Source organism: Thamnophis elegans, chromosome 2 (genome assembly GCF_009769535.1).
Source record: "Thamnophis elegans isolate rThaEle1 chromosome 2, rThaEle1.pri, whole genome shotgun sequence".
In the NCBI taxonomy this organism is placed as follows: domain Eukaryota; kingdom Metazoa; phylum Chordata; class Lepidosauria; order Squamata; family Colubridae; genus Thamnophis; species Thamnophis elegans.
The window spans coordinates 53,437,170-53,459,926 of record NC_045542.1 but is presented as its reverse complement, the minus strand read 5'-3'; the positions used below and the strand labels follow the sequence as shown (position 1 = coordinate 53,459,926).

Here is a 22,757-nt window from a genome sequence, read left to right as displayed (position 1 = left end):
TTTTGCCCAATCCATCCTCCCACCGCTCTTTATTGTTAAAATACCTACCAACGATGTAGGGGAAGCTTTACTCATCTGGGCTAGAACCCTGGCTTCACCAAAAGCTGTGGCCAGAATCCACAGGACTGGAAACAGGAGTGGGAGGATAGGCAAGACTCCATTAACCTGTAATGCCATTCCAAGTCACAATGAGTTCAACCACTTTGCATAGATAGCTAAGTATGCAGCACCTCCCCAGATATTCAGTGATGACCAAAGCCATAAAGGCATTCTACAGATGTCCCAGAAGCATCCTGTTTTTAAGATCACTGAAATTACATATACGAGAATATAAACATGAATAAAGGAAAAATGCAAGAGAAGGTAAATTACAGGTGGAATCTCAAGAGCCTCAAACCCTACCATATAATTCCATAAAAGACCTTTTTTTAAATTCATAAACATTTTGAATAGAATGTATTATCAGGGTACATCATTTATAAAAGAAAAAAGAAAAGAAAATATTAACACATATACTGGTAACAATAGTAATAATATAACAGAATAATTCTGGTGCATTTTTTTCTTTATATTGGCTTATTCATAATTCTGTTAATTATATTAGTATATTTATAATTATAAACCATCTTTATATGTAATTCCTACATAGCACTAATCTTTCTTCATCTAATTTCTACCTCTTATCTCTAACCACTCATAAAATCTATTCCATGACAAGTAATATTCTGTGTCTTCTTTGTCTTTTATTTTTGAAGTCAATCTATCCATCTCTGCACAGTCTATTTTCCGAATTACATCCTCATCTGATGGAGTCTTCTCATCTTTCCCAATATTGTGCAAACACAATCCTTGCTGCTGTCAGTACATGCAAAACTATTATAACCCTCCAGCATTATACCCAACAAAAATATTTCTGGTTTCAGATCTATATTTTGCTTAATCATCTTTTCCAACCAAATATGCATTTTCTTATTCTTGCCATGTTTACTTGTACATCTACTTGAACTAGAATAACCACCTGGGGCTGCTAATAGGCCCAGGTGCCACAGTTCCCTAAAGCTGGAATCTCAGGACATCATATAAAGGTATTGAGCTTCCTTCCCAGAAAGGTCTGAACACAAGCAGCAACAAATTATACTGGGTTCCCACGAATGCCCCCTTTCTGCTGTCAAAAACAAAACAGAAGCCCAAAATCAGAGTGCAAAATAGAAGCAAAATGGGTCCTGCTTCCTCCAAAGTTCTTCAACAAGTCAAATAACCCCATTCTGCACAGCCTGAAGTATCCTTCTCACCCTTTTCACTGTGAAATGCATCCCTAACGAACACAGCTTAATAGTGGAACATAGCATATACAAAAGTATGAACATCACACAAGTAAGAGCCGAGGTGGCGCAGTGGTTAGAGTGCAGTACTGCAAGCTACTTCGGCAGACTGCTAGCTGCAGTTTGGCAGTTTGAGTCTCACCAGGCTCAAGGTTGACTCAGCCTTCCATCCTTCCGAGGTGGGTAAAATGAGGACCCAGATTGTTGGGGCAATAGGCTGACTCTGTAAACCGCATAGAGAGGGCGGTAAAAACACTATGAAGTGGTATATAAGTCTAAGTGCTATTGCTATTTAATAGTAAATGCAAAAAGTGCTCTTTTTCTTTTTGATAATTTGGGGATAACCAGAGCATAGTTTTCTTTACCTGAAGCTGAAGAAACATGTACTGCCAAGGGACTGTTCCACCAACCATGAAAAAAAAACGCATGGCATTGGTAATCAGGAAGCCAAGCTGCCATTTAAAGAAATGAAACAACATTAAAAACTCAGCTTTCAGACTCCCACCCTTCTATATCAAACATAATTGTTCTTTGAAAGGTTATTACACAGGGACCAGATTTCGAATGAATCCAAGAAACTAGAGCACCCATTACACAAAGAGATTGGTTCACTTTATTTGCCACTACTGTAGTTTAAACAGAGAGATGACTCTGAGCCTGGTAATGCAGACTTCGCCATTTTCATTATATAGTTTTTAGAAAATAGACAAGCAATTTTCTGAAAAACAGCACTCAAGGCAAACAGCACTTAAGTTTCAAACATCAAAACAATGTAATTAAAATGTGTCAATAACACCCTAAGGAAACAGCATTTGCAAGTGCTTTAACAAGCTTGATTTTGAAATACGGCTATGGATAAAAGTCATTTTGCCCTCAACCACAAAAAAGATCTAGTCCCAAAGGTGCTTTTTTCAAGAGGCAACTGGACTTTCTGATTTTTTTCTTTGAAGACATTTCGCTTCTCATCCAAGAAGCTTCTTCAGGTCTAACTGAATGGTGGGGAATGGAAGGATTTTTAGCCTTTGCATCCTTTCAGAGAGTCGTTGAGGCCACCTGAAGGTTTCTCTGTGTCCTCAAGGTCACCTGAGTGGTGCAAATGAGTGTGGAGCCTTCTTAAAACTGTTGAAAGGACTGTATTTGAACAGCCCTCTCTCAATAGAGAGGGAGAGATATGACATCTTCGGTCTACAACACAGTCTTATTTATGGTAGTCAAAGCAAGATGTCCCTATGTCATGCACTGCTGTATCCAGATCAGACATTTTTTTTTAAAAATGGACACTGCAGATATATTGGTTTAGTTGTGCATATACATTTCCATCTTCCTTTAAAACCTGGATACCCAATACACCCATCTTACTAGAGAGATTAAGAGGGAAAGAGAGGGATCATCTTAAGGTTTAGTTAAGCTACCTTCTCTTCTTCTGGGTTGGTCTACAATTGTAACAATTATCTCCTCTCTCTCTTTCTCCCCACAAAACTGCTCCATCCGTTTTGTTTAGCTCTCTCCTGTACATAAAACAGTTCCTCCTATTTCTACAAATGAATACTCAGGACTTGCAAAAAAGAATCAAAGACTATTTCTTCAAAGGCACAAAAAACCATCATTCATCAAGATACTCTTAGTCACCTAGACTTTGACTGGACCAAAACCAAAGAGCTGCTTCTTACAACCAATTGTACATACCAGCACCACAGGAACAGCAAACTTCAGCATCACTGACTGTACTGTGAATCTCTCATTATCTAGAGCAGTCACACGCCGTGATAAGCCCATGTCTAGACATAACCTAAAAAAAACAAATGAAAAGTCACTGAGGATCTTTAAAACACTGTCAATAATGTATTACCTTTTGCTAGCTTTGTACCCAGCAAATCTTTCAAAAAAATGTTTTTATTTTTATTCTTTTACATACCATTTTAAGTATACATTCACATAATTGTTATTCTTCTTTACATTTGTCATTCTTATACATTTATTATTTCATTTAATAAGTTATACTATACAGTTTGGGTTGCTTTATTTACCATCCCTTTCTCCTATTGTAACACCACCCAGCAAATCTCTGTTATGCTTTGAGAAGAGCTCTCTCCAAGAATTAAGAACTTACCGAACATTGTCAATCACTGGGGTTTTTGTGACCCGAAAGAGTCGAAACATTTGGGGATTCTGGGGTCCTTTCTTTACTTCCCCATTGGGGGAGGGTGGGGGAGAAAAAGGAGGAAACAGATCCCCTGGTTCTAAGACAATGTGTTCATCATCCTGTTAGAAAAAGATGAGACAGTGATAGAAGCTGTCTAACAAACAGGCAACTCAAGTATCTTACAGAAAGTTCAAACTTCTTTAAGCAACCAATAACAATACACCTTACTTTACTAAAACATATAATTTACTGTTGCTTAGCTGACACAATAGTCTTTTATATATAGTTATATAGCATTATTATACGAACTCTGGTTTTTTTGCCCACAGAACTTTCAAGGTATCTAACAACAACAAATTAAGCATACTTCCTAAAACAATGAAAACAGACAAAAGCACAACTAAGTTCAAATGAAAAGGTCCACTAAGCTGAAGAAGCAATGACATGCAATGCACGGTAGTTGTGGTGGCACAGTGGTTAGAATGCAGTATTGCAGTCTAACTCTGCTGACTCCCAGCAGTTTGATCCTGACCAGCCAGGGTTGACTCAGCCTTCCATCCTTCCAAGGTCAGTAAAATGAAGATGCAGATTGTTGGGGGCAATATGCTGACTCTGTAAGCTGCTTAGAGAGGGCTGTAAAGCACTATGAAACATCTAAGTGCTATTGCTATTGCTGTTTATTATTGCTTTAAATATGTTCTTCTCATTACAGAAAGAAGCCACTTTGTCACAAGCTATATATATACTGACGTTTTCTGAACTATTTGGTTTCTATTTTTAAAAGAAATGTTTAATTAGGGCCCTTTTTAGGAAGAAAATTTATGGATGTTTCTAATACTCACGTGTATGTAGAAAAATATGAAATACTTTGAATCCCAAAAAACCCAGAATCAAACTTTGCACATACCGAATTCTTCTGTTTTTATTCGTTCATCAGAATCATCATTAGCATCAAGAAGAGAAATCTGAGTTACCTTAATCCCTCTAAGAGAGGTGAAGGATTCCTGGCCCGGCCTCAGAGCAACAATATCACCTTCTACCAACAGGCTTACTGGGAGGTTGACAAGGTGACCATCCCTATAGACCCAATGGAGCGACCAGGATGGCGCAAAGGGCATATGAAGGTCAGGGTACATAGTTTTTGTCCAGATGAGTTCTTTGCTATCTTTTAAAGCATCTGAAATATCAGATTAACAGGAAATGGTTATTAAACAAGTAGTAATGGTAGAAAAATAAAGATATCAAACAGATATAGAATTCTTTATTGGCCAAGTGTGATTGGACACACAAGGAATTTGTCTCTGGTGCATATGCTCTCAGTATACATAAAAAGGCAAGATACATTCGTTAAGAATCATAAGGTACAACATTTAATGATAGTCAAAGGGTACAAATAAGCAATCAGGAAAATCAATATCAACATATCATTGTTATATAGATAATAACTAAAATACTAATGGGAAAAAACATTCCAGGCGGGAGGGAGGAAACAGGCAACACCAGAACAGTACCAGAAAATTCGAATAAATAGTTTGTTAGCTTCCTTCCTTTCCTCTCTCTTGAAAAAATATCATTCAAGGTTAAAAAACAACACATACAGGCAATCCACCACTGCAAATCATGTGCAGACTTCTCTTTCCAATGTTGTATAAATAATTCTTTTTGGCCATCCTCCATGCATGAGGGATTATTTGATGAGGTCCCATCCACTAAGGTCATACTGCTAAACATTGATCCAGATTTCAGTTGCAGCAGGAATTTATTCTGAGTTCATTTTAAGGTCAAATTAAAAGCCTAACCTTATCCTTCCAGCCCCAGTATTAATTAACACAACCCTCCAGAATCTGTTGGCATCTATGCCATTTTAGAGAAACTATATTCATTTCAACCATGGCAAAAGGGAGTTATATTCTCCCCGTTTTCTGTGTTCTAATCATTCATTCTTCAACAACTCCTACACACACCTCCAAAAACATGCATTTTAATGGACATCAGTGCCATTCATTAGTTTAATACATGCTACAAATAATCTGCCGAGTCTTCCTATAGAGTTTCCTATAAACTGCAGCAGTGGTTCTTGCAGCTTTCCCTGTAGTGCATCCAAAATCTCAACATCTGGATAACTTTGGCAAGTAATATGTTTGTTAACAGAAGACAGAACAGGATGGAGATCCGGATGGAGGGAAATAAGGGAACAAAAACAGCAGCAGTGATTTGGCCAGGGGTCCTTATCAAGTTTCATGTGCTTTAAGATTATCCTCTGTCCATAGATATGAGACATTATTCTCTATAATGGCAGCCTGGTTTCAGAATATCCAGCCACAGAAAGTATGCTTGCTGCATTTCTGGTGCTAGATTAAAATGTATTTATTTACCAAAGAATTTTTAAATTACAAGCTTATGTTTTATTTAGTTTAAATATTTATGTTTCTCATAATTACTGTCATAGATAGCTACTGATGCTTAGCTTTTATTTCCTTTTGTGTAGCACTTAATATAGCTAGTCCACAACTTACGATCACAATTGAGCCCAAAATTTCTGTTGTTAAGTGAAATATTTAAGTGAGTTTTGCCCCATTTTACGACCTTTCTTGCCATATTTGTTCAAGCGAATCATTGTTGTTGTGAAGTTAGTGACAAGGTTGCTAAGTGAATCTGGGTTCCCCATTGACTTTGCTTGACTTTGCTTGTCAGGAGGTTGCAAAAGGGGATCACATGACTCCAGGACACGTCAACTGTTATAAATATGAGTCAGGCCAGTGGTGGGATTCAGCCAGTTCGCACCATTTCAGGAGAACCGGTTGGTAACTTTCTAAGTAGTTTGGTGAACTGGTTGTTGGAAGAAATCATTAGGGCAGAGAACCGGTTGTTAAATTATTTGAATCCCACCACTGAGTGAGGCCAAGCGCCTGAATTTTGATCACAGGGCCATGGGGAAGCTGCAACAGTTGTAACTGGGAAAACAGTCATAAGTCACTCTTTTCAGTGCCGTTGTAACTTTGAATGGTCACTAAACAAATGGTTGTAAGTTGAGGACTACCTGTATCTGATATTGGGGCATATAACTCCAAACTGCTTTTTTGGATGAAGACATGATTTACAAGTATAAAAAATTTAAAAAAGGAATAAAGGATTTCTATTACTGTCCTAAAATATAAGTTACAGAATACTGCGGCAACACTGCAATAACTGGAATAAGGAAAAATTGGGGATATTTCTACATATATTTCTGTATGTATAATTTATTTGACTGCCTATTTTACAACAGTCTCTGATGAAATACCATCAGATGAGGGAAAACAAAATCTAACCAAATGCCTGGTTCAAATCTGTCATGAAAACATCAGATAGATGGAAGGGGATGCAGGGAAGAACGATGGAAGTAAAAGGTTATGTTTTTTCTTTTCGTTCTGGCAAATTTGATCAGGAGAGAAAGTATAACACGCCCAGTCCTAAGGAAGACTGAGTCTAAAAGCTGGGAGGAGCTACCAGAGGAGGCGAGACATTGAAGTTAGCAGACTCAGTCCAATTGGATAACAGATGGAATTAACCCATTCCTGGATGCTATCTCCACCAACAATGGAGAAAAATAAAGACAAAGGAAGAAAGCAGAAGAATATAACTTTTGGACACAATTTCTATATGGATCTTCTGGGGAATTATCAGCCATTAATTAAGAATAGATTACTGCTTCAGCCAAAAAAAAAAGTAGAGCGTCTTCATGGTGCAGTGGTTAAGGTGTTGGACTATGAGTAAGGAGATCCAGGTACTACTTCCTACTCACAATATCTCTCCAGGAATCAGTGGGCCAGTTACTCCCTCTCTGCCTAAACAATCTAACTCATAGGTTATTCCTGGGGAGAAAAAATTGAAGGGAGGGACATTTATGTACCATCTTGAGCTCTTGAATGAAAAATAGGATATAAATCTATGAAATAAAATCAACAACAAAGGTTCTAAGATCTGATGTTAAAAAGGATGTAGCTACATCTACATAGGGCAGGCATGTCAAATTCATGGCGTCACGCTGTCATCATGTGATGTATCATGACTTTTTTCCCCTTTGCTAAACTGGGGGTGGGCACAGCCAGCATGTGATGCATTCGCACCGTGGGCCACGAGATTGACACCCCTGACATAGGGTAACAAAAATAATAAAGGAGGAGGAAGAGTAAGGGAGGGGATCTTACCATCTATTCTGCTGATGATTTTCCGAAGTCTCCTCTCAATTTCTCGGCGTTTCATCCTCTCTTGCCGTCCAATCACAAAGAGGTCAAGTAGCACCAGGAAGAACAGTGCCAAGGCATTTACAATTTCTGAACCTTCACTGTTTAAAGCAAAACATGAGGCTTTTTAAGTAGCTGAAAGAATTATGACCAGATCCAGAGCAGGTTTGACTCTACCTATAAATGCCAACAGGAGTTAGTAAGGAAACCTCTGCTTTAACCCAAAAAGGATTTACAACTTCCATTCATTCAAATCATGCAGCCATAGCAGGAAAGTAAATGAGATTATAACACATAAAATGTTTCTCTTCAGTTCTCTCAGGGCAGCCAACCATTAGAGAGAGCCCTATGTCTCAGTCGACTGTTCATAAAAGAATGTGAGGCAACAGTTATATGTGCATCTCCTGCAATAGAATAAAATTAAGCTGCCAGTCTGACCAACTTCTGAATACTTTATTTGCTTGCCTGCTTATTTACTTATTTATTTATTTCCCATAAATAACTCAAGGCAGCGAAATACCTTAACATTTTATTCATTTAACATTTTTAAACGTAACATTTTATCCTTCACTTGAGGCCACAAGGCATCTTGGGCTGAAACTGTTCAGGTTCCTGAAAATAAACAGCTTGAATCCTTTGGTTGGAAATAATTGATTAGGAAGCCACAGCTGTCGAAATTTCTTTGAATAAACTTCCTTTTAAAAAAAAAATAAGATCCTTTCAAGCCAGGCATTGGTAGCCGCAGGACTCTCCACCAAACTGAATGCCCAGTTTTGAAGCAAGGTGGAAAAAAAATCTTTGTAGCAGTCAAAAATACTTGGGTCAGTTTCATAAACACAACGGCAGCCAACAAAGGGAAATAAAAGTGTGAAATTTGAAGAACGAGTAGGCAGTTGCATAGCCTAATCAACAATCCTACTAGTTTCCAGCCATTAATCACATGGTCGCTTATGAGCCTATCCACATACTTAAGTCTTAACACAGTTTTTATTCCATATCCATGTTGGTCAAGGCAAAAGCAGAAGGTTTTGGGTGGATCTTGGACTCATACTGTGGAAACCATAAATAAATATATATGATCTTATAAATTATTGCTTTTGAAGAATCCATTATAATCTACACGATATTATTATTGTAATGTGCTTTCAACCTGAGTGGAAACTGTTCATGAGTTTGATAAATCCTACACAATCCAGGTTGAATTTGTGTGAAATCATTGAAGTATGATTATCCAAAAAAGCAAACATGCTTATGGTTTTCCTTAGAATAACAACGGTTTTCTATATGAATTGAAGGGTAAGAAAATGTATAGATTACTTGCCTTCCTTGGGGTTGGCTCCCATAGCAGCAGAATAGTAACAGCATAGTTAGAAGCATCAGAGATGCCCCTGGCCAGTGAAAACAGGAACAACGGTTGCCATGATATAGAAAACTGGCCTTCCATACTTCCTACAATAGGAAAAGTATAAAGAATGGGAAACTAGATGGAAACACAAATGGAAACTAGACTTTATTATCCCTGCAAAGATCAAGAGAAACAACCGTGGAACTAAGTTACATTGGACTGCAAGGACAGTAGGTGCAATATTCTTGTTATCCATATTCCATGCATAATAGATTGATAGACTGATAGACAGATATAGGTAGACAGATAAGACAGCCAAAGAAACAGACAGATGGACAGATGTTCAGAAGCCCAGTCTACAAAGAATGCTAGTTCTTTATTCTGGCCTCACAACAGCAGGAAATACCATAGAAATTTGACACCCTGGGATTATCACTTTTCCTTCCCTCAATGGTAAAGGTTCTAGCAACCTCTACAACAATAAATCTGGCATTTTTTATTATTTTTCCCAATCCTTATACAGTGGTACTTCAGTACTCGCGATAATTTGTTTCTGTGACAAGTCTAAAAATGACGGGTACCAAACAAACCATGTGACCTACCACCTGATCCTTTGTTTTGACTGTTGAGAACTTCATATCTGTCCTTTTTCCTATGTCAGCAACCTTCCCAGCAGGGCTGACGTCCTGTCCATTCTCTGCAGCCATCCCCATCTTCCTATCACAATGCATCAAATACCAAATTCGATAAGTTTTGAAGCAGTCGGGTACAGAGGTACCACTGTATAGGTATGTTTCTGTTTTATGCTTGCTACCGTGTTTCCCCAAAATAAGACAGGGTCTTATTTTCTTTTGACCCCCCCAAAGTTGCTTGGGCCTTATTATCAGGGGGGGGGCTTATTGGTTTGGGGTGAGAGCTGGGCCAGGGCATGGTGAGGCTGGGAGGCACACGAGCTGGAGGCAGAACAAGTGCTCGTGCAACCTCTCTTTCCAGCAGGGCAGAGCGCCACACGCCTTGGCGCCTTTGGGATATTACTGGGTCGGTGAGTAGCACTCTGCCCGGCTGGAAAGGGGCGTTGCCAGGCGGCTGCTCATGAGAGCAGCTGCCCAGCAACCCCCCAATCCAGCTGGGGACAGCGCCACCCACCAACCTAGTGGTATACCAAAGGTGTCAAGCAATGTGAGCGCCTTTGCCCCCCCTCCCCCCGGCTCCTGTGGCTTTGTGCCTTTGGGATATCGCTAGGTTGGTGAGTGGTGCTCTGCCTGGCTGGAGGGGGGTTGTCCAGGGGGCTTATTATTGGGGACGGCATTCATTTTTGCCCACAGGAAAAATATGGCATGGCCTTATTATTAGGACATGTCGTAATTTTGGGGAAACACAGTAGCTGTCTGAAGGTATCTGAATAAGATATATGGCCATATGCATTTCTATAGTAAATAAATAAATAGACAACAATCTTGCTTTCTTACTTATTCTACAATAAGTACCCTTGTTTATTGTTTAACTTTTACCTAAAATGCACAGGATGCTCTTAAAAAACATAAAAACACGCAAAACTGAGAGGGATACCTACTTCACAAAGTTGCAAAGCTTACCTTCCATGAAATCACCTTCTTCCTTTCCTTCTGATGTCCCTCCAGCAGTGTTGATAGTTGGTCTCTCAGAATAGTTAGGGCTTTTGTTGTGGTCAGACCCAAATTTGTAGTCATTTCATCCTGAACAGCAAAAGGTAAATCTAGTATTTCTTCACAATTTTTCTTACCAAGTTCTGTGTCATCTTCTCAAACAAGTTATACTTAGCAGTGACCTATCTCCTGAAAAAACCGGTATATCTTTGTCCTTAATAATAATACTTTAAACACAAGAGTACTGCAGCTTAAACCTTCACTTCTTTTTTTTTCTTATGGGATGACATTATTCACTTTTCAAAGTATTGAGGGGGGGATCCTCCTTTTCTTCCTATTTTTTTCCAATACTATAGTTTCAAATTTGGTTGACGTCTGATTATGATCCCTGATTGGAGATCCCTGAACTTGATCCTTTATCGGGGATCACTTAATCCCACCCTAACCATATTAATCTCCAAAAGACTTTGTTCCCAAGTTGCTCCTGTATGAGATTGCATCTTTCAGAGTCTTATAGTGCTTTCGTAGGGCTCAATGGCTAAGACGCTGAGCTACTTGTCCCAGCTTCTGTCCCTGTCCAAAAGACCAATGTTTGAACTGATCTAGAGAAGCCAAAGTTGCCAAGGACAGACCCAGGACAACTGCCAAAGAACGAGTGTCTCAAACAATCAACCTTCTTGTAAAACTTCTGGCTTTGACCAGCAAGCCAAAATTTTGCTGCTGTTCTCTCTCCTGGCTCTGCCTTGTTCTTTTTTAGGAATATGAAAATGGAAATCCCTCAGCCACAAAAATGAACATGTAAAAAAAGGAATTGTCATAGCACACAGGTAAATTAGGATATTTCATATTTGGCACACTAAGAATAAAGCCTTATTCAATGTTCTTATTTGGCTAGCTCTAGGACTTAAATAATTGCTCCTTTTTGTTTTGTTTTTTAGAAGACAACCAGACCGCATCAACATTATGGCAAATAAACTTAATTTCCCTATATTAAGCATAAAGCAAAAAAAAAAAAATCAGATCCCATTTTGGGTCCACTTAACAAAGATTGTCTTGCTTGGATTTTCAATAAGTACAAACATAGCTACAAAGTAGCTATGAAATAGGATCTGTAAGGAGAAGCTACCAAGCCTGGTGACTGATATCCAGACATAATGAATGACTATAGAACAATTAAGTTTTTGATACCTTCTCCCAATTCTCAATACAGCTCAATTCCATAACAAGATTCTCCATCTCCATGAAACGCTTATTCAACATCTCCAGGGGTAATTTCTTCTTGAATATTTTAAGTTAAATCTTTTACAACTACGGTACAAGAATTCTGATCACTAAAAGTATGAGCACCAGACAAACTGCTTCTTCAGCCATTAGACCAATGTTCCCAAACTTTTTCCTTCATTATCCAAAACTGTTTTCCAGAACATCTTTTCTACCCAACATAGGTAAAACATTTAAAGACAATTTTGATGTCCCTGTTGTGATTGGGTAATGGGTTCATGTGTTAAAAGAAAAAAATACCTCTAACTAATTTGAGGGATTTATCCAAGTTTGGGAAGCGCTGCATCAACACTAATCACCTCCTCTATATATTGTATAACTCCACTATTTCTCTGTACTGCTCCGAACATGTAAAATATTGTAAAACTCTCTGCCAAATATGGATTTGGTTTCTGGATGCAACATGGGATCTGGTTAATGCCAGAATATAAGTATAGGCCAAGTTTCCCAAACATGGCAATTTATGGCAAATGGATGTGAGAAACAAGAGCTGCCACAAATCTCTCAGATTTTTAGTCTACAAAGTGCAGAAGTGATACTCATCTGGCAGCAAAAAGGCAACATTAGGATAGTTCAATAGGTCCCCCCCCCCCATTATTAGGATCAAACACTGTAGACATTAGCAAAACTCAGCTTCTATTAACCTGGTTAACGTATACAAATTATGGTTTGTTAACTAAAAAAAGTCATACTTGGCCGGATTTATTTTAATTCGTCATGGCATTTACATGATAAGCTATGGTTTAGAAACCACAGTGTCTGAGTTCATACAGAACATTAGCCATTGTGGAGCCATAGCATTTGTGGTCTTCTACCAGAGAGATCAGGATCACCTACACAGCCATCAGTTCCATATCTCCAGAGCATTCCCCACCTCTTTACCAGTGGTTCCCAATGTGGGCCCCATGCCCCACAGGGAGGGCAATTTGATTTTTAATGTGGGCAATTTGAACCTTGTTTAAACCAAGTGAATAGTCTTTTTAGGCTTCCTCTGTGTGAGTAGTTTAGTGGATCGAGGGTAGAGACAACGCAAGAGCCAGGACTTCAACAGAACACAGGTTTATTCTCAAGATAGTTTGACAGCGATTCAAATGTATCATTTACTTGACACTGTATTTATACAGGCAGCAAGAAAAAACAGACCAATGGGCGCTCTCCCAGCGTCCGGCAACTGCTGACGCTGCGCCCTGACCAATCAGGAAGCCTTGGGCGGCTAGCAACAGGCTATGCTGCGCCTCAGCCAATCAGGGTGCAGCCTGGTCTGTTGCTGGCCTCCCGGTCGTAACTCGAGGACTTTATGAGTCCTCAACACCCCTTCCCCCCGAGTTAGAGCGCATGCCCAACACTTGAGCATGTGTAGTCAGCGAGGTAGGCGGGGCGGCGCCGGACCCGCCCAGAACGTCTCAGTTCTCCAGGAGTCGTCGGAGGGGTGAGACTTGCTCGTCGTAGCTTCTCCCCGAAGGGAATGGAGCTCCGAGCGGCGCCATCTTGGGACTGCTCAGAAGACGGGCTCAGCACAACAGGTAGGCCGGGCCGAGGGGTCGTGGCAACGGGGGAAGTGTCGCGTTGCCGGGAGGCGGCAACCGGCGGAAGATTGGTGTAGGAACTTGGAACGACGGCCAGACCGGATTGAGTTTGTGGTGGGGACGCCGGCCAACAGGGGACGTCCGGGTAGGTGGGGCCTGAACTGGTGAAGGCCCTGTCGCTTGAAACCGTGTCGGGTTGAGGAAAGTCAACAGCAGGTTGGAACCCTGCAACAAGGGGGTAGGAGAGGCCTGCCTGGGGAAAGGCCTCGAACTGAAGCACTAGAACCAGCTGGCAGGCAGCTGCGTCGTTGGGCCCTGGATCCGTCAGGGCGCTGGTCTCCGCGGGGAGAAGCCTCCTTAGTTGATCCATGTGGCGTCTCCACTCGGATCCATCGGCCAGGACAACCCCGTAGGAACAGGGGCCGGTTATGGACACAACAGAGGCAGCCACCCATTTAGGTTCCCCAGAGAACGAGTGTGCCCAAACCGGATCCCCCACCAGGAAAGAGCGGGGAGGGGAAACCCCCAGGTTGCACGGCTGATCCCCTGAATAGAGCAGGTGAAGCATATCCAGGGGGATCTGCAGGCGCCGGCCCATCAAGAGCTCAGCGGGGCTTTTGTTGGTCGTTGGGCAGGGGGTGGAATGTTGGCTTAGCAGGTAAGCTGCCACCCTTGACTGCCAGTCGCCCCGGTCCATCCGGCCAAGTGCCTCCTTGGCCAATCGGACCACGCGCTCCGCCCGGCCATTGCAGGCCAGATGGTACGGTGCTGTGGGAGCATGCCTGATTCCCTGACAGGCCAGGAATTCCTGGAACGTGGTGGAAGTAAATTGGGGCCTATTGTCAGAGACAATTACGTCCGGCAATCCTTGGGTTGCAAACAAACAGCACAGGGCCCTGACCGTACTCTCAGCTGAGGTGGAGGCCATGAGGATCAGTTCCACCCAGTGAGAGTAGGTGTCCACCACTATCAGGAATGTCTGGCCATGGAAGGGGCCGGCAAAATCCACATGTAGGCGGGACCACGGGTCTCTCGGAGCCTTCCACTCACGAGAAGGCCTGGCTGGGGGGTTAGGTTGGGAGAGCTGGCACGTAGTGCAGTGGCCCATGTAGGCCGCAATCTCTGAGTCCAGCAAAGGCCACCACACATAGCTGCGTGCTAACGCTTTCATCCGCGCTATGCCGAGGTGGTCTTTGTGGAGCAGAGACAGGACCTGGGCACGCAGCGCGGAAGGGATCACCACCCAATCCCCCCAAATAAGACACCCGCCATGTAGGAACAATTCGGCTTGCCGGGCCTTAAAAGGCCGGAAGCTGTCAGCCACCTTTCCTAAGGGCCATCCACGGAGGACCCAGGAGCAAACCTGAGCCAAGACAGGGTCAGCCTTAGTGTGAGCCACGACGTCTGCGGCAGAAAGGGGTAGGCCGGAGGAGGCAATAAGCAGAACGGACAGAGAAGGTACCGGGGCCGGGTCAGGGTCCAGCAAGGGGCAGCGGCTAAGGGCATCAGCATGCCCCAGCTGCTTGCCCGGGCGGTAGAACAGTGTATAAGAATACGCCACCAAGACTTCGGGGTGGGACCTTGCTGATGGCGGTGGCTTAACGAGCTGCCCCCGGGTTCCTGGCTGCGTTATCTGCCTAAATACCTGGTAGATAAACTCATTCTTCAGGCAAAGAAGATGAGAGAGAGATCCAGCTGGCAAGAGCTTTTCTTTGAAGTTTGCAGCTTTTTTCTTTGCTGCGAACGGAAGGGGGGCCTACCGAAGGCTGAATCACACCTCCGAGCCAGGAACTTCTGCCGTAACCACCACGGCGCAAAGTAAGGAACCCCCGCTTAGGACAATTTTTGATATATCTATTTGAGATTAATACAAGCAGCGTCCGTACCCGAGAACTTTATCTGTCCCCCTTTTTTTAAAAAAAATTAAAAAAAGAAAGAGCTTTCTTTGTGCATCGGGTTTCTAAAAAAATAAGCTCCTAAAATGGCGGATGCCACATTCTTAACTGTCCGACAGAGAGAAAGATCAAAGGAACAGCCAGATGGCATTCTCTGTTTCTTTGAAGACTTACCAAGATTTTTTTTTCTTATCAACTTGTAAAAGCTGTAAAAGCCTCCTTGTTAATATAGAGACATTCTAAACAGAGATGAATATGAATTGTTTCATTACAATGCTAATCTTTTGAAACTTGCTTTGTTACAATGCTCTTTTCTGAAACCTTTTGAAAAACTTCTAAGAACAAATAAAGGGGGGACCTAATACTTTCTTTTCTCGCAAGCTACACAACGGGCCAGCAGAGTTTGAATAATTGTTGAATAATTGTTTGAAGAAAAGAAATAATGGCATCAAAATCAAAGTCGGGGAGATGTCCTTTTAAGAATACACCTCACGCACTTGGCACAAAGTTGCAGCTTTCACCCTCTACGCCCCCTAGTGGAGATTTACTAATGAAAGAATTTTTTTTTGAGACTCTTAGAGAATTTAGAGAGGAGATAAAGAAACTTAATGCAGACTTATGTGATAAGCTTGATACTAGGATTGCCAAAACAAAGGACGATATGGTGGGACTTGTAACTGTATTGACAGAATATGTTGCTGGAATGGAAGATAAGCTAGAGGTTCTTGAGGAAGCCAACACTAACTTGACATCCAAAATTGAAGTGATGCAACAAAAAGTTGAAAACGCAGAAAAACAAATTGTTATGATACACTACAAACAGATGGAGCTTGCATTAAGAGTCAGGGGGCTGCGTGAAAACGAACAGGAGAACTTGAAGCAGATTTTCTCAGAGGCCTTTAATCGTCTGGTGGGAAGACCGGGGATCAACTTTGACTGGCAGATCGAAAAAATTTATCGCATTAACTCTTGGGCGGCAAAACAGCGACAATGTAATTATATATTTTACTACAAGAGAGTCTAGAAACGAGATACTACAAGAGTCTTATAATACCAGGCTACAAATTGGCGGACAGGACTTGATTGTCTTGAAAGAAATACCATCCCAAATGCTAAGAGCCAGGAGAGATTATGCTTTTCTAGTGGAAGAACTCAGAAACCGTCAGATACAGTATAGATGGGATGTGCCATTTGGTATTATAATTACATTTGATAAGCAAAAATATCGTCTCAACTCTGTATGGGAAGCCCGAGATTTCTATCACAAGATCCTGAAGGTGGGACACCCTGAATCATTTGGATCTGGAGAAAGATTACGAGAAGGACACGATAAACAGCAAACCACACAACTACCAGACAGAAAGCACCATTTCCTCCTTCCGGAAGGGCAAGGGACCAGAGAACAAGGACCTAGCCGTACGACTACCAGACGAATGGGAAAACAAGGCAGATTGCAACAACCTCAATAATCATCGGCCATTGATCAAGGAGTTATGTCTGAACTCTTTACAGAAGAGAAAGAAAATATTTTACTATTTCAAACAGTTCAAGTACGATATAACTTGTCTGCAAGAAATTCATATTAAATTAACTGATCCAAAATATCTGTTCAACCTCGAACTTGGTCAATATTTTGTGACCTCTGCTACGCAAAAGAAAAATGGTATAGTTGTATACTTAAGAAAAGACATTAAGGCTGAGTGAACTGAAGTAGATCCCTTTGGAAGATATATCGCATTAGACCTAATTCTAGAAGGGAAAAAGACTTGATGGACAACTTTGAATTTTATACAAATCACTAATGATTTATCTTCTAGGGTGAAGAAGACAAAGATTGCGGCGAGGGTTCTCTTGGATCATAACTCAGTCTTGACGGAATTGGGAAGGGTAGTGCAGGCAAGAAGGTCTTGGAGGTCGAATGGGAGTTTATTTTGATATGAAAAGTATATTAATGATTGTAAAAAATTGCTATCTGAATACTTTGTTCTGAATATGAATAAGGGTATATTCAGGAAATTTGTAGGAGATGTAAGTAAAGCATATATGAGAGGAGTACTGATGAATACAAAAAAAAAATATAGACATAAACAAGGGTAAAAACGAAAAGAGTTGGAAGAGGATACCAAAAGAAAAATTTGAAATGTATCTAAATTGTGTTATAGAGGAAGGAGGCACAAAGGGGACAAAATTAAGGGTTTAGAAACAGACAGATACGTAGATAAAGAGATAAGGCCCCTAGCTAGAGAAGAGTACAGGCAAAAGCTGAATCAACAAATAACTTCTGGGGAAATCTTGCAGGTAATTAAACAATTAAGATTAGGAACAATGTAAACTGCTTAAAGTTTGTGTAATGGTAAGAAGCTGAGTTCAACGCAGAGATTTTACTGACTTTTTTTCTTCTCTTTCTTTTTTCTTTTCTCCTTTTTTTTCTTTATTATTTTTTTTCCTAACTTTCTTGATTTTATTACATCTTAGACTGTGTTTGATAAAAAGCTATACCGTGTACGGGCTCTGGGAAGTCGGGAGGGGGGAAGGGAGGTGGGGTCATAGGGTCATAGGGGGGAGGGGGGAGGGGGGAAATATAGTATGTGCCAGATTTTAAAGTAACATGATTGCACTTGTATACTGTTGCTTTTTTTAATTTTAGTATAAAAATAAGAAGCTGAATACATCGATAGATAGTAGAAATACACCGAAGCGAGGAGCAGAGGGAAAGAAGAGGGAGGGGTAGAGAGGGTGGGAGAGAGGATCAGAAGGAGGGGGAGATGGAAGGGAGGGGGAGAAAGGAGTGACAGAGGGGAAGTAGGAGAGGGGAATGTTGGAGGGGAGAAAGGAAAGTTGGAGGGGGGAGTAAGAAAGGGTGTATGGAGGGTTGAAGTGGTATATTGGTTTTGTATTTTGGGGAGTACAAGGATGGCTGTGTTTATTGCCCAATGTTATATGGCCCCAATCATGCACAGTATATATGTGACTGTATGAAATGAAAATGAAAAAATGAAAATAAAACATTTGAAATGAAGAATACGCCACCAAGAACTCCGTCCATCGTGTCATTCTAGGGGAAAGAATGGGAGGGGTTGGCTTGTCGCCTGCCAAAAGCCCAAGGAGTGGCTTATGGTCAGTGACAAGGGTAAAGTGCCGACCATAGAGGTAGTCGTGAAACTTCTTAACCCCGGACACTGCAGCCAGAGCCTCCTTGTCTATCTGGCTGTAATTACGCTCCGCAGTGGAGAGTGTCCAGGAGTAAAAAGCCACGGGGGCCTCCGAGCCATTTGGGAGGACATGGCTCAGGACCGCCCCCAGACCATAGGGGGAGGCGTCACAGGCTAACGTCAGTGGCAGCTTGTCCTTAATGTTACTTTAAATGTTTTATTCATTTTCATTTTCAATTTTGTACATTCACTTATATACTGGATATTGAAAAATATAATAGTAAGAAAAGAAAAACCCCAACCTAAACACAACTCATAAACCCGACCTATCGCTTTCATACACCCCTTCTTCTCCCCCTCCAACTTTCCTTTCTCCCTCCAACAATCTCCCCTCCTACTTCCCTTTCCCCTCCTATCTTCCTTTCTCGCCTCCTTCCCCTCTCATCCTCCTTACATTCCCCTCTTCCTCCCTCCTTACTTCTCCCTCTTCCTTTCCTCTACTTCTCACTATGGTGTATTCTATTCCTTAATCTATTCAGTTACGCTAAAAAGAAAAAAGAAAGGAAAAAAGCAAAAAGAAAAAAAAGAGAAAAATAAAAAGAAAATATAAAAATCAACAGTATACAAGTGTATTCTTCTTGTTCTATGTATTGAAACTATATCTTCACCCACCCACCCACCCCCAATGAACCCCCCTCCCTAACCCCCTCCGACTTCCCAGGTCCCACACCCGGCACAGTTCAGTACCCTTCACCTTCAAAATATCTTATTAACAATAATAATGAAAATAAAATAAAAAGAACACTCCGAAAAAGAAAAAAAGAAAAAAAAAAAACAAAACCGAAAAAGTAAGTAAATAAAAAAAACTTTAAAATCTTTTACATTATGCTCAGCCTCCCATCATTCTTAAAGTTTAAACAGTGTGAATCATTCCATTTATATTTTGTCATCGTCCCTTACTTCTTAAAAATCTTTTGCATTATGCTCAGCCTCCCATCATTCTTAAAATTTAATCAGTGTGAATCATTCCATTTTTATTTTGTCTTCGTCCCTTACTTCTTTGATATTTACCCCCATCTTCCTGTAAATTCTCCAAAAAAAACCTTTCTTAACCTTATATTCAAATATTAGTTTATACAAAAATCAATTTATCTTCAAATACAGAGCAATCTAGTCATACTTTCGCTACTCATCTTCCTACCCTTCATTTCACATCTCCATTCCACCCAAACCGAAATTACATATGATTAGGATCTCGCTCTTCACTTTAAAATCCTAAGCTTTTTATGTTATACTTCAAGCATGTAAATCCGTAAAATGTGTACCCAAAATCCATACCAGTTCATTCAATCCCAAGATCCCTTCATCAATATCCCATTCCACCTTCCTTTCTGCCACACTCTTCCCCCCTCCATTCCTCCCAAGCCACAATTCATGCGCAGTTTGGATTAAGATTCAAGTAAATCTTATAAAAGTCCCGTATAATGTCTGTCTGGAATAAGCAATAAGCGATTCCTCATCAATGCACAGCTTTACCATTTACCAAACAGAAATAATCAGTCCAAAAGTTTAGAAGGTATTTTAAGAACATCGCTGGGTCTATGTTCCTTACTCTTCTGCCCTTCGGAAAGAGAAGGCTACCCTCTCCCTTGTAACCACATGTCCCACTGCTTTGAAAATATGACTGAATCCTCAGTTTCCGCTCTTCTGTCTCTCCAATAGGGGGAGAACACCTCCCTCCTTCTTGTAACCAAGTAACTTGCTGCTTGTCTTTCCTTCACCTTGTCCTTCCGCGTTTCCGAATGAGTCAGGAAGCCCCGCCTTCAGAGTTTTATAATAAAAATCCCAGGCTTCCGAAACAGAATTGATGCGAAATCTTTGATTTTCAAATGTAACTGTGATTCCAACTGGGGCCTCCCACCTATACTTTATTTGACGATTTCTGAGTTCTTGGGTTAAAAAAGTGTAGCCTTTCCTTGCTTGCAGCATCCGGAGCGGAATTTCTTTAAAGACGAACAAATCATGGCCATCGATTCGAAGCCTGCTATTATGAAACTTTTGTGAGATCGCATCTCTGGATTCTTTTGTGAAAAAGTATATAATTATGTCTCTTGGAAGCTGTCGTTGCTCTGCTATATGCGAATTTTGGCGATAGATTTTTCGAATATTCCAATCAAAATTGAGTCCCGGACCTCCCACCACTTGGCTGAAAGCTTCTACAAAAGTCTGTTTCAGGTTTTCTCCTTTCTTTTCAGGCAGTCCTCTGACTCTTATTGCAGACGCCTTTCTGTTATAATTTATCATTGTAAGTTGTGTTTGAGTGTCCATAATCTCTTGTTGTAAGGCTTGGATATTAGAAGTCAATTTAAAATTAGCCCCCTCCAAAGTTTCCAATTTAGTCTCCATTTCTTCAATATAATCTGTCAAAATAGACGTGGTTTCAAACATATCCGCATTTATTTGGGCAATTTTGGTCTGTATTTTATCGCATAAATCCAGCACAAATTCTTTGATCTCTTTCTTAAAGTCATTAATTATTTGAAAGAAAAGCTCCTGTGTCAAAGAATCTCCAGTAGGTGGCGTAGGAGACAAAGGCAACGATTTACTAACAAGTTCTTTAAGCACAATCGGGGAGGATTTTTTTGCCTGTTTAGACCTGGGAGACATTATAGATAAAATCTGAGAATAGACAGATAAACAGTGTCTTCAGCTGGTCAGTTCTCACTAAATTATTTGTAGATTTTGCTTGTTAATGAGTAGCAGTCTCCGGGGAAATAAAGCCAGTTAATTACGTCATCAATCACCAACACAGTAAAAACGCCATTTTGTATCCCAATTGCGCAGAGACGTTCAAAGAAAAAACAAGGCTGGTGTTTAGATAGTTATAAAAAAAAACCTCACAGGAGTAAGACCCGCTCGTATTATCTTAAAAACAATTTATCATTGTCCTGAGTGAGGGAGTCGGCTGTCTAGGGCTGCAAAAAGGCAGCTGCGAAGAACTGGCTGGAGATAAGAGTTACGCTAGAACTCTTCTTCATTCACAGCCCAAAAAAAAGGAAAAAGGGCTGTGAACTACGAATAAATCCTAACACCTGAGCTTCTGCCTGTCCCTTTCTGCCAGAAAGGGATGATATCTATTGATCTTAATTAGATATACAGACCAGAACTCTAAGAGGGGCTTCGTTGAGCTCCTCGGCGACAGGCTCCTCCCACAGGAAGTCCCCAGTGGCAGCTTGTCCTTGTATTGTACTAAGACAGCCGCTGACGTATGCGTGTCTTTGACAGCCACGAACGCATGCGCTTCGCGGCTGCCCCAGTGCCATGCCGCAGATCAGTCGAGCAACCGATGCAGCGGCTCGACTAGTGACGCCTTGTGAGGCTCGAACGGCGCGTAGAAATTTAGAAGCCCCAGGAATGCCTGCAACTCCACCTTGGAGGAGGGAGTGGGGGCGTTCCTGATGGCGGCAACCTTAGCAGGTGTAGGGTGGACTCCTTGGGCATCAATTAAGAACCCCAAGAACTCCACCCTAGGCACAGCAAATGAGCATTTGCTGCGTTTGAGTTTTAAACCCGCGCCCCTAAAACGAAGGAGGACCTTCCTGAGCATTTCGATGAGTTCTGAGTGGCTGGAAGCAGTGATCAGAACATCATCGAAATACGGAACCACGCCAGGGAGCCCATGGAGCAGGCGTTCCATGAGGCTCTGGAAAATCCCCGGGGCCACGAACACGCCAAATTGGAGGCGGCGGCAACGAAAAGCCCCACGATGGGTGATGATGGTTTGGGCAGCCACCGCATCATCATCCACCGGGAGCTGTTGGTAGGCCTGTGCCATATCCAGTTTTGCAAAGGTGCAGCCCCGCCCCAGGGAATGGAGCAGGTGCTGCACAACAGGGACTGGATAGGGGTTTGCCTGGATGGCAAGGTTGATGGTCGACTTGTAGTCGGCGCAGATCCGCACCGACCCGTCTGGTTTGACAGGGACCACAATCAGGGTCTCCCATCGCGAGTGGTCGACGGGTTCGAGTACACCCTGCGCCAAAAGCTTATCAAGCTCGGCATCAACCTTGGCCCTTAGGGCAAAAGGCACCCTGCGAGCCTTCAGCCGAATTGGAGCAACCTGGGGGCCGTGGTTAAGGGAGATAAGGGTGTCCATGTAGGAACCCAGCTGGCCATCGAAAATGTCTGCAAATTCCGCAAGGACATCCTCCAGGGAAGAGGCACCCACCCCAGGGAAGGGAA

General features: G+C 41.7%; 1 protein-coding gene across 5 annotated transcripts in view; it reads right to left on the bottom strand.

Annotated features, from left to right (window-relative positions):
* TMEM94 (transmembrane protein 94) overlaps positions 1–22,757 on the bottom strand; it is a 117,726-nt gene that overhangs the window by 37,612 nt on the left and 57,357 nt on the right. For all 5 annotated transcript variants that reach the window (XM_032209432.1, XM_032209433.1, XM_032209430.1 and 2 more), the window contains 8 exons: positions 10,632–10,751; positions 9,013–9,140; positions 7,656–7,792; positions 4,440–4,642; positions 3,433–3,584; positions 3,009–3,111; positions 1,688–1,774; positions 49–165 (listed from right to left, as the gene is read on the bottom strand). In XM_032209432.1, coding sequence (XP_032065323.1) covers positions 49–165; positions 1,688–1,774; positions 3,009–3,111; positions 3,433–3,584; positions 4,440–4,642; positions 7,656–7,792; positions 9,013–9,140; positions 10,632–10,751 — 1,047 coding nt within the window. The remainder of the gene's footprint in view (positions 1–48; positions 166–1,687; positions 1,775–3,008; positions 3,112–3,432; positions 3,585–4,439; positions 4,643–7,655; positions 7,793–9,012; positions 9,141–10,631; positions 10,752–22,757) is intronic.